The 13,004-nt window shown below is 37.2% G+C and overlaps 2 protein-coding genes across 2 annotated transcripts in view; one reads left to right on the top strand and one right to left on the bottom strand.

Annotated features, from left to right (window-relative positions):
* Positions 1 to 2,377, top strand: part of LOC784768 (calcium-activated chloride channel) — a 32,559-nt gene extending 30,182 nt beyond the window's left edge. The window contains 1 exon segment of the mRNA NM_001242583.1: positions 1,783 to 2,377. Within this exon segment, the coding sequence (NP_001229512.1) occupies positions 1,783 to 2,123 (341 nt within the window). The 3' untranslated portion in view covers positions 2,124 to 2,377.
* The window catches only part of ODF2L (outer dense fiber of sperm tails 2 like), a 399,873-nt gene that overhangs the window by 355,994 nt on the left and 30,875 nt on the right, over positions 1 to 13,004 (bottom strand). The window lies entirely within an intron of this gene.

The following is a 13,004-nucleotide window of genomic DNA, read 5'->3' as shown; positions in this document are numbered from 1 at the left end:
GTTGGGAAGATCCCCTGGAGAAGGCATAGGCTACCCACTCCAGTATTTTATATATATATATATATATATATATATCCATTCACCTATCAATGGACACTTAGGTTGCTCCATATCTTGGCTATTGCAAATAATGCTGCAATGAACATAGAAGTGCATATATCTTTTTGAATTAGTGTTTTTGTTTTCTTGAGAAAAATACCCAGAAGCAGAATTGCTGGATCATATGCTCATTCTACTTTTAATGTTTTTAGTAACTTCTATACTGTTCTCCATAGTGGTGCAGCAATTTACATTCCCACCAACAGTGCAAAAGGGTTCCCTTTTCTCTACATTTTGGCCAACACTTGTCTTTTGTTGTTTTTTTAATAATACATATTCTGACAGGTGCAAGGTAGGTTTGATTTGCATTCCTAATGATTGGTGATGTTGAGCATTTTTCATGTGTCTTTGGGGGCCCAGAAGTAATTCACATTGAAAAGATAAACTGAACCTTCATAAAATTGGAAAGCTCCTTCCCATGCAGTAAGAGTTCATGGAAGAGAGTCATCAAGTGATGAAACACATGATCAAGACTTCAAGGAGAATTGGACCTCCTGTTGGGCCTTGAAGAATAAGTACAAATTGCATAGATAGGGAGAGGGAGGCACATTCCAGGGATTCATGTCAGGGAGAAAAGGAACCAAATAATATGCTCAAAGTCAAAAAAGCAAAATTTCACAATGAAATATTTGAATTAAAGGGATGGATGGATAGTTAGATAGACCCACCAAAATTAAATGCAGAGAGGATGTGAAGAGTAGCGGAATAGATCAGATCGATAAGATGTATTTATTAAAAGACTCAGATGTTAAGGCACAGGTCCTGAATTAAAAAGAAAACCCTAAATTCAAGTTATTCACCACATACTTAAAACATCTTCAACACTTCATGAAATAAAGTCTTCACTTCAAAAGAAGACATTTGATGGTTTATTGTTCATGGCATTTCATAATGTTAAAATATATTTCTTTATCTATGGCTCTGATGGATTTCTAAAAGCATTTTGAAATGAAATATTTGTATTATCTTTCTTTCCTTTCTTGATAAAGTAACAGTAATAATAACTAATATTTCAAACATTTATTAAGTCCCAGACATTGTGCTAAACGCTTTTTATGCATTCTCACATATAATTTTCATCACTAGCACTCCATATATGTTAGATGAAATGAATGATTGATTCTCTTTTTATAGTTAAGAAAACTAAGAAATATTAAATAAATTTTTCTTTCGTACAGCTAGAAAGTAGTAAAACTAAGGTACTAGTCAAAGTCTGCCTGGCTCTTAAACATGTTTAATTAGTACACATTCCAGACTCTTTGCCTCTCTTTGCTCTTTGTCCATATCCTTGGTTTCTACTCTACTTATCTGCTCTCTTACTCACCCATCTTATAACTCTCTCTCTCAGCTTAATGGAAAATAGCACAGACATAAGGTCTTTACTATACTCAAATATTATTGTGTTCCTTGTTCTAAATCAAAAGTAGACTCAGTTCTTCATATTTCTATTTCTTAAAAAATTGAGATCCATTTTTAGTACTATACAATTTTAAATTAAATTCTTTGTGATTAGATAACTAGATAAAAAACTGTTCACATATTTGCTCTTAAAATAAAGAAGATGGAATAACCAAACAAAAAACCCAGTGTGCACTTCTGATGGACCCTTAAATGTAAAACAATGTGGTAGCAATAATGCATGTAGTGATTCTAACGTACACGAAATACCTATTTGTTTTCCAGCCAACAGCTACATTATAAGAATAAGTAAGAGTTTCCTGGATCTCCAAAAAGATTTTGACAATGCTACTTTAGTGAATACTTCCAGTCTAAAACCTAAGGAGGCCGGCTCTGATGAAAATTTTGAATTTAAACCAGAACCTTTTAGAATAGAAAATGGCACCAACTTCTATATTGCAGTCCAAGCCATCAATGAAGCCAATCTCACCTCAGAGGTTTCTAACATCGCACAAGCAATCAAGTTTATTCCTATGCCAGAAGACAGTGTCCCTGCTCTGGGTACCAAGATTTCTGCAATCAATTTGGCAATTTTTGCATTAGCTATGATTTTATCTATAGTTTAAACTAGGGATTGCATCAGAACTGAGATTCAATGTTATACATAGTTGGCAAACATTTATTTAGGATTTAATTTACTATACATTGTCTATTATAAAGCTCTTTGAAATATATGTGAACATATGAATGTTGTAAATTTCCTAAATACTTGAGTTTATTAGTTCTAATTAGTTTCACTTTAAAGCAAAATGAATATACCATTTCCTATCTTAGAAAAATCCATTTATTAACTAACCATAAAATAAAATGCATATTTTTACTTGCTGGCTTTTTTTCTTTTTTTGGCCATGCCATATATCTTGCAGGATCTCACTTCCCCAAATAGGAACTGAACCCAGGCAACACCAGCGAGAGTGCCAAATCCTAACTTCTAGGCCACTAGGGAACACCTTACTTATTGGCTTTTTAAGAAACACTTTCAAAGTGTGCTATAAATTCACTTGGTATATTAACAAAATCAAAGTTTTTCTAAGCCATTTGAAAAATATTTATGAATCCACAATAGAAATAATTTTATGATAGAATTATTTAGGTTTCATTTTTATTATGAATGAATACTTCATATTAACAAAAACTATAATAAAAAAAAAGACTATAAGATAATTTTTCAATGAGATATGATCCAAACCAGTAAGGAGGTCAAATTTGTTTTTTATCATTGATTAAAAGTGGTTTATCAAAGCTTTGATCCTAGGCATGAAACGATCATTAGACAAGAATAATTTACTTTTGTATGTATTGTGGAACGTCACTAAAGACCCATTCATATTCTGAGATCATTATTAAATCCTAAGGATATCACCAAGATGCTTTATCAGGGCAGGGATTTGTTTTGACTCCTGTATCCTCAGAATCTAGAATAGTATTTGACACATAATATACATTTAATAAATATTTATGAAACAAATTAGTGAAATTTGGTACTGACTGGTACCATCTTGTTAATTTCCCCACAGCATTTCAGGAAATTAACTCTATCTTTGTCAATAGAATTTATAAACTATTTAATAAGATGTACATTAAACCATTATTATAGCGCTGGTATGATATTTTTCCTGAGGGAGAAAGAGACAAAGAGAGTAACAGTTTTATTAAAGGAAAATCCTTTGATTATAGACAAGAATATTTCAAAAACTTCGAATATCTGAAAGGACGAAGCTATTTGATACACTGGAAAAGTCAAGAAAAAATTATACTGACAAACCAAATCCACATTAATATGTAAAAAAAAAAAAACATATTATGACCAAGTTGAATTTATCCTAAGAATCCAAAGATGGTTTAATATTAGAAAATCAATGTAATTTATCACATTAATAGATTTAAAAGGAAAACTACATTATTTCAACACACATATAAAAGCATAATTTAACTATGACTCTTTTTTTAATTAATTTATTTTAATTTGAGGCTACTTTACAATATTGTAGTAGTTTTTGCCATACATTGACATGAATCAGCCATAGGTGTATATTTGTTCCCCATCCTGAAACCCCCTCCCTCCTCCCTCCCCATCCCATCCCTCAGGGTCATCCCAGTGCACCAGCCCTGAGCACCCTGTCTCATGCATCGAACCTGGACTGGAGATCTGTTCCACATATGATAATATACATTCAGCCACCATTCTTCATGAAAACTGAAACCTTTGAAAACTTTATTAACCTGATTCTATGAATGGTAATGTCCAACCTGATCATTAAAAAAAATTTTAAAGGGGCCATTAAATCTCCAGGCTTCCCAGGTGGCACAGTGGTAAAGAATCCACCTACCAATACAGGAGACCCAATAGACGCAGGTGTGGTCCTCAGGTCAGGAAGATCCCCTGCAGCAGGAAATGGCAACCTGATCTAGTATTCTTGCCTGGAAAATTCCATGGGCGGAGCATACAGGGCATGGGGCTGCAGAGAGTCAGACACAAATGAGCAACTGAGCACATGCATGTTAAATCTTCAAGTATGGATGAGAAATTAGACACAAAAGAGATAGAACTCTAAATTCCAAGGAAAACACATCACTGGAGAGTCTATAAATTATAAAAAAAATTTTCATTGATTGGGAAGATCTAAATGGTCAAATAATAATTTATTCTATCTACTTGGCCACTGCACTGAGAAATTATTTACAGACCTTTAACAGTCACTGAGGAAAGCAAGACTCCTATGATGCAGCTAAAAAAAAAAAAGAAAAACAGAAGATGCAATTGGGAAGAAAGATACAAAACTGTAATTACTTTCAGGTGACACAGAAAATTCAATGAATTAACAAATATTTAAAACTAATAAGAGAATTCTGTTAAGTTACCAGACACAAGATCAATTATAAAAATCAAGAGCAGCACTCTACTACCATCCTCCCAAGAAAAAAGCTGAATAACTAAAATCAACAATTGCTCTTAGGTTCATCAAAGAATTAATCACTATCTGCTATTCCATTAATTGAAAAGACATGTATACACATTGGAATATTACTCAGCTATAAAAAGGAATGCATTTGACTCAGTTCTAACAAGGTGAATGAACCTAGAGCCTATGATACAGAGTGAAATCAGAAAGCCAAATATTGCATATATGTGGAATACAGAAAGACGGTATTGATGAAACTATCTGCAGGGTAGCAATACAGACACAGACATAGAGAACAGACTTGTGGAGGCACTAGGGGAAGAAGAGGATGGAACAAATTGAGACAGTAGCATTGAAACATATACATTACCATGTATAAAATTAGATAGCCAGTGGAAATTTGCTGTATAACACAGGGAGCTCAAATCCGGTGCTCTGTGAGAACCCAGAGGAGTGGGATGGGGTGAGAGGTGGGAGGGAGATTTAAGAGTGAAGGGATACACGTATACCTATGACTGATTCATGTTGATACATGGCAGAAACCAATACAATATTGTAAAGCAATTATCTTCCAATTAAAAATAAATAAATTTTTAAAACTGGAAAGACAGACAAATACAGAGAATCACAGTTAAAACAGAAACCCAGGAGTTGAACCTTGCCACTTCCCTGGTGGCTCAGACAGTAAAGAGTCTGCCTGCAATGTGGGAGATCTAGGTTCGATCCCTGGGTCAGGAAGATCCCCTGGAGAAGGAAATGGCAACACACTCCAGTATTCTTGCCTGGGAAATCCCATGGAAGGAGGAGTCTGGTAGACTACAGTCCATGGGGTCACAAAGAGTCAGACACAACTGAGTGACTTCACTTTCTTTTTTTCACTGAAGCCAGTACCAGTAGAAATACAAACTATAAATGATGATCTGGCAGAGCCTCAGTGTGGCTAAGTTTAAGAGTTAAAAACTCGAAGAGGCCTTTGAGGAACCTCTACACTTTGCTGAATTTTTGCTTCAGGAGCCCCACCATGTTCTCAAACTGAGAATTGGAGAAAAATTCCTTCAGACTTTTCACAGGGAGAGAAGGAAAAGGAATCATTTTGAAATTGCCCAGAGCATTTCTGTTTTCCTTAACAAAAAGCTGTCCTCAAGGGAAACAATGTTACCTAATTATCCAGCTTAGGTTTTACAGGAGCCTAACCAACTTTCCGGATGGCTCAGACAGTAAAGCAGCTGTCTACAATGCGGGAGACCCGGGTTCGATCCCTGGGTTGGGAAGATCCCCTGGAGAAGGAAATGGCAATCCACTCCAGGACTATTGCCTGGAAAATCCCATGGACAGAAGGAGCCTGGTAGGCTACAGTCCATGGGGTCGCAAAGAGTCAGACATGACTGAGCGACTTCACTTCTCTTCACTTCAACCAACTTTCAGGATGAGAAATATTCAACACCAATCTCCCATATACCACCATGTGGGGAGAAGAAAATATCCTAATCTAACCCCAACTAGCCTTCCACATGGAGGAAGACAAGTGCCAAACTCCAAAGCCATTTAGTTGTTTCTGTCTTATCAAAGGAAAAAATCTATAAAACGTGTGTGAAGGTCACAGCTCAGAGAACAAGCACACTACAAGAATGAAACCTAAGTGTAAGAGCATAAGGTATTTTCCCTTCCCTACACCTTACCATCAGATTAATAAGGCTGCAGTATAATAACAGAAGGTTAGAGATAAAAGAACTGGACATCTCAAAACCAATAAAGAAAGAGTTACTAGGGAAGCCCAAAACATTCAAGAAGACAAAACTAGACACTAGAGGAAATTTTTGTCTCTGACACCTAAAGCTACACCCTTAGTAACACACCCTACTAATCAGATAGCACAAAACCTCAGATGAAAGGTCTATTTACCTCAGTTCCTTTCACCCAACACATAATCTGTGACTTTCAACCAAAAATTACAAGGCATGATAAAGGCAAAAAACACAGTATGAAATCAACAAAAATAAACAAACAAAACATTAGACCCAGATTTAAACATAGCAGAAACTTTAGAATCATCAGATCAAGAATTTAAAGTAACTATGAAACTCCAGTACTTTGGCCACCTCATGCAAAGAGTTGACTCATTGGAAAAGACTCTGATGCTGGGAGGGATTGGGGGCAGGAGGAGAAGGGGACGACAGAGGATGAGATGGCTGGATGGCATCACTGACTCGATGGACGTGAGTCTCAGTGAACTCCGGGAGTTGGTGATGGACAGGGAAGCCTGGCGTGCTGCGATTCATGGGGTCGCAAAGAGTTGGACACGACTGAGCGACTGATCTGATCTGATCTGATGATTAATATCCTAGGGCTCTAATACAAAAAGTATATAACACACAAGAAAGATGTAAGCAGAGACATGTAAACCCTAAAAAAGAATCAAAATTAAATGCTAAAATCAAAAACCCCATAACAGAAATAAAGAATGCCTTTGATGGACTCATCAGTAGACTGGACATGGCCAACAAAAGCGTCAGTAAGTTTGAAGATGTGTCAATAGAAAGTACCCAAATTGAAAAAAGCAAAGAGGAAAAATGGAATAGAATATCCAACAACTATGTGACAAATATAAAAAGTGCAACATACGTTCAACGGGAGGAGCAAGAGAAAGAGAAAAGAAGAAAAGAAATGACGAATAATGGCTGACAACTTTAATTAATTTTGACAATCCAAAATTAATGACAAATATCAACCACAGATTAAGGAAACATCAAGAGTGACAAATTTCAAAAAATCTACACCTAGGCATATCATTATGCCTCATTAGACTCATCAGAAAAGACCCTGATGCTGGGAAAGATTGAAGGCAGGAGAATAAGGCGGCAAGAGAGACTGAGATAGTTGGATGGCATCACCAACTAAATGGACATGAGTTTGAGCTCCAGGAGATGGTGAAGGACAGGGAAGCCTGGCATGCTCAGTCCATGGTGTCACAAAGAGTCAGACATGACTGAGCGACTGAACAACAGGCATATCATATTCAAACTGAAGAAAATAAAGACAAAAAAAATCTTGAAACAAGCTGGAAATAAACAACATCTTACCTATAAAGTAATAGGATAAGAATTCTCTTCAGAAGCCCTGCAAGCAATAAGAGAGTAGAGTGATACATTAAAAGTGTTGAAAGAGAAACCACCAACCCAGAATTCCCTGTCCAGCAAAATTATTTTTCAAAAACAAAGGATATTGTTTTGTATATGTATGTTAGAGATGTTCTAATTTTCTTCTTGTACAAGTAGCTGTCCAAAAATAAACTCAAAATGGATTAAAGACCTAAATGTAAAATTGGATAGTATAAAACACCTAGATGAAAGCATAGGCAGAACATTCTTAGATATAAATTGAAGCAATACTTTTTGGATCCATCTCCTAAAGTGAAAGAAAACAAAAGCAAAAATAGACAAATGGGACCTAATTAAATTCAAAAGCTTAGGCACAGCAAAGGAAACCATGGACAAAACCACAAAAACAACAGCAACAAAAACACACTGAATGGAAGAAGATATTTGCAAATGATATGACTGATAAGGGGTTTAAAGAGCTCACACAAGTCAATACAAAAAAAAAACAAACAATTCAACTAAAAAATAGGCAGAAGAACTGAATAGACATTTTTCCAAGGAGAAAATGCAGACGGCCAATAAACACATGGAAAGACGTTCAACATTGCTAATCATCACAAAAATGAAAATCAAAACCACAATAAGACATCACCTCAAACTCATCAGCATGGCTATGGTCAAAAAAAACCCACAAATAAACGCGGACAAGGATGTAGAGAAAGGAGAACACTCACACTGTTGGTGGGAATGTAAATTGGAGCAGACACTGTGGAAAAAAACATGGAGGTTTCCCAAAAAACTAAAAATAGAGCCATCGTATGACACAGCAATTCTACTCCTGGGTATATATCCAAAAAAACCAAAAACACTTATTTAAAAAGATATATGCACCCCGATGTTCACATCAGTGTTACTTACATTTGCCAAAGTATGAAAGCAACCTAAGTGTTCATCAACAGGTGAATGAAGAAAGATGTGCATACATACACACATTCCATGAAATACTACAAAGCCATAAAAAAGAATGAAATTTTGCCATTTGCAGCAGCATGGATGGGCTTGGAGGGCATTATGTTATCATGAAATAAGTCAGACAAACAAAAACAAATACTGTATGATATTCATATGTGGAATCTTAAACATACAACAAACTAGTGAATAAAACAAAAAAGCAAACTCACAGACATAGAGAACAAATTAGTGGTTATTAGTGGGAGAGGGATGGAGAAGGCAATGGCACCCCACTCCAGTACTCTTGCCTGGAAAATCCCATGGACGGAGGAGCCTGGTAGGCTGCAGTCCATGGGGTCACAAAGAGTCAGACACGACTGAGCGACTTCACTTTCACTTTTCACTTTTCACTTTCACGCATTGGAGAAAGAAATGGCAACCCACTCCAGTGTTCTTGCCTGGAGAATCCCAGGGATGAGGGAGCCTGGTGGGCTGCTGTCTATGGGGTTGCACAGAGTCGGACATGACTGAAGCGACTTAGCAGCAGCAGTGGGAGAGGGAAGGGGGTGAGGCAATATAGGAGTAGAAGGCTGAGAAGGGGTTATTAAGACATTACATAAAATCATATATATATAACTTTTGAAAACTGTAATGCATTATAGAATTTAAAGGCTCTTTCACTCCAAACAAAAAAAATAAAAGTGAAGAAATACTTTCTCAAACAAAAACAGAAGGAATTAGTCTCCAACAGACCTGTCTTACAATAAATGTTAAGTGAAATTTTGTGGTAGTCATCTTTAAGCTGAAGCAGGAAATGGCAACCCACTCCAGTACTCTTTCCTGGAGAATCCCACGGACGGAGGAGCCTGGTAGGCTGCAGTCCATGGGGTCGCTAAGAGTCGGACACGACTGAGTAACTTCACTTTCACTTTTCACTTTCATGCACTGGAGAAGGAAATGGCAACCCACTGAGTGTTCTTGCCTGGAGAATCCCAGGGATGGAAGAGCCTGGTGGCCTGCCGTCTATGGGGTCACACAGAGTTGGACATGACTGAAGCAACTTAGCAGCAGCAACAGCAGCATCTTTTAAGACAATCTTCTTCAATGATTCTTGTCTTCCTCTCTTAAGTCCACAAATCTTCAATCAAAAGAAACAGTACTCAAAAAACTGTACTTAAGAAATATACCCAAAAAGCCTCATGACCTCTGGACATAATTTAGATGAGATTCTTCATCTGATTCTGTAATGGGATGAGGTTAGGAGAGTCTTGTGAGAAGAGTGAGTCTATTTTCCATGCTGTTGTTCAATCGCTAAATCCTCTCTGACTCTTTGCGACCCCATAGACTGCAGCATGCCAGGCTCCTCTGTCCTCTGCTATCTCCCAGAGTTTGCTCAAATTCATGCCCACTGATTCAGTGATGCTGTCTAACCATCTCATCCTATGCCACCTGCTTCTCCTTTTGCCTTCCATCTTTCCCAGCATCTAGGTCTTTTCCAATGAGTCAGCTCCTCGCATCAGGGGCCAAAGTATTGGAGCTTCAGTTTCAGCATCAGTCCTTCTAATGAATATTCAGGGTTGATTTCCTTTAGGATTGACTGGTTTGATCTCCTTGCAGTCCAAGGGACTCTCAAGCATCTTTTCCAGCATCATAACTCAAATGCATCAATTGTTCAGTGCTCAGCCTTCTTTACAGTCCAACTCACAACTGTACATGACTACTGGAAAAATCATAGCTTTGACTAGACTGACCTTTGTCAGCAAAGTGATATCTCTGCTCTTTAATACGCTGTCTAGGTTTATCATAGCTTTCCTTCCAAGGAGTATGCATCTTTTAATTTCATGACTGTAGTCACTATCCACAGTGATTTTGGAGCCCAAGAAAATAAAGTCTGTCATTGTTTCCAATTTTTCCCCCTTCTATTTGCCATGAAGTGATGAGACCAGATGCCATGATCTTAGTTTTTTGGATGTTGAGTTTCAAGCCAGATTTTTTTACTGTCCACTCTACCCTCATCAAGAGGCTCTTTAGTTCCTCTTCACTTTCTGATATTAGAGTGGTATCATTTGCATATCTGAGGTTCTTATTTCTCCTGGCAATCTTGATTCCAGCTTGTGCTTCATCCAGCCCAGCGTTTCTCATGATGTACTCTGCATATAAGTTAAATAAGCAGAGTGACAACATACAGCCTTGTCATATCCATTTTCCAATTTGGAACCAGTCATTTGTTCCGTGTCCAGTTCTAACTGTTGCTTCTTGACCCACATACAGGTTTCATAGGACATAAGTAAAGTGGTCTGGTATTCCTATCTCTTTAAGAATTTTCCACAGTTCATTGTGACCCACACACTCGAAGGCTTTGGGGTAATCAATGAAGCAGAAGTAGATGCTTTCTGGAATTCCCTTGCCTTCTCTATGATCCAACAAATGCTGGCAATTCAACTTCTGGTCCTCTACCTCTTAGAAACTCAGCTTGTACATCTGGACTTTCTCAGTTCACATACTGCTGAGGCCAAGCTTGCAGGATTTTGAGCATAACCTTGCTAGCATATTAAATGAGCATAACTGTATGGTTGTTTGAACATTCCTTGGCATTGCCCTTCTTTGGGATTGGGATGAAAACTGATCTTCTCCAGTCCTGTAGACACTGCTGAGTTTTCGAAATCTGCTGACATGTGTGGGGATATTAATAATTGGCAGCCAGAGGGTGGACTGAGGTACACAGCCTCCAGTATGACCTTCCTGATGTAGTCCCCTCCCACACTGAGGAGAGCTGTCCTGTGCAATCAACAGGCTATTTTAGGAATGTTGGAATTTGACTTCTGAGACTAGGATATAAATAACATTGCAATTTCTCCCTTGCTATCTCCTGATTACTTGCTCTAGCACACATCAGCCTCCATATTGTAACCATACTCAAGAAGCTCCATCACAAGACTGATGTGACAAGAAGCTGATGCTGCCAACTTGTAAGCATCAGCTTGACAGCTATGTGAGTGAACCTACTTGGAGAGGAATCCCCCAGCCCCAAATGTTTAGATGACTGTGGCCCCTGTTGACATGTTGGTGGCAATCTTATGACAGACCTCAAGCCAGAATCATTCAACTAAGCTGCTTTTGCATTCCTGATCCACAGAGCTAAGAGATTTATTTATTTAAAACTATTTATTGTTGTTTTATCCACTAAGTTATGGAGTAATTCATTTTATGGCAATATATAACTAAATCAGATTTCAATAAAAATTCTAGATTTAACAAGCATATCATCCAAATTAGATGAAATAAAAGTTCATGATAAACCAATCTAATTTTGAAAAAGCAAAATGGAAGAATTTCCATCCTAGATATTAAAACAATTCACAAAGTTATAGTAATAAATGTAGCATTGAAATTGCACAGAAACAAATAAACAGGGACTTTCCTGGTGGTCCAGGGGTTAAGAACTCCCCCTGTCCACACAGGGGACACATGTTCGATCCCTTATCTGGAAAAATTCCACATGCTGCGGGGCAACTAAGCCCATGTTCCACAACTACTGAACCTGTGCTCCAGAGCCCATGTGCCACAATTACTGAAGCCCACATGCCATAGAGCCCGGGTATTCAACAAGGAAAGCCGCCACAGTGAGAAGCCCACACCCCACAACTAGAGTAGCCCCCGCTCACTGCAACTAGAGAACACCTACATGCAGTACTGAAGATCCAAAGCAGCCAAAAACAAATAAATATTTTTAAATTAAAAAAATAATGTAACAAAATAGAAAGTTCAGAACTGGAAATTGAGATCTGATAAAGGTAGTGCCATAAATCAATAGAGAAAAAATTGAGTACATTGCAGATAAGTGTTAGGAAAAATAGCTCAATACATTCAGAAGAATAAAGAAAAAATTCCCCGATTTATGCCATACATATGGAGCACGCAATATGCACAGGGGTATCAAATCTGGAATAAAGTCTCAAATGTAAAAGGCAAATTTTAAAAGCTAATAGAAGAAAATAAAAGGCAATATCTGAATAATTTATAGGGTTAAAAAGACATTTTAAGCAAGACCTAAAAGCACCAAACTGTTTTTTCCAATGGGATTATATACATAAAAACGAAGAACTTCTGCTCACAAAAGATGTCATAAGCAAAACTGACAGCTGACAGATCAAAAAAGACATTTTCAATGTTTAAAACATGCTAAGGAATTAATATATGATATTTATAAGCTGCAAATGATAAGAAAAAAACAGGAAACCTCAACAGAAAAACAGGCAATGTATATAAGTAGGCAAATCATTTAAAAGGAAGCCCAGTGGCAAATAAGTATATAAATCTGAGAAACACACTAGAATCAGAGAAATGCCAGTTGAAACACTGATATACACCTTAACATTCATCAAATTAATAAAAATCAGACAACAGCAATTGTAGGTAAGAAACTAGAGAAACAAGATTTCTTATTTTCTACTAGCAGGAGTATAACTGAAGCAGTATTATGGGAAAAAAATCA

The sequence above is a fragment of the Bos taurus genome, chromosome 3, assembly GCF_002263795.3.
Source record: "Bos taurus isolate L1 Dominette 01449 registration number 42190680 breed Hereford chromosome 3, ARS-UCD2.0, whole genome shotgun sequence".
In the NCBI taxonomy this organism is placed as follows: Eukaryota; Metazoa; Chordata; class Mammalia; order Artiodactyla; family Bovidae; genus Bos; species Bos taurus.
Note: the sequence above shows the minus strand (reverse complement) of the source record. Positions and strands in the feature narration are given on the sequence as shown.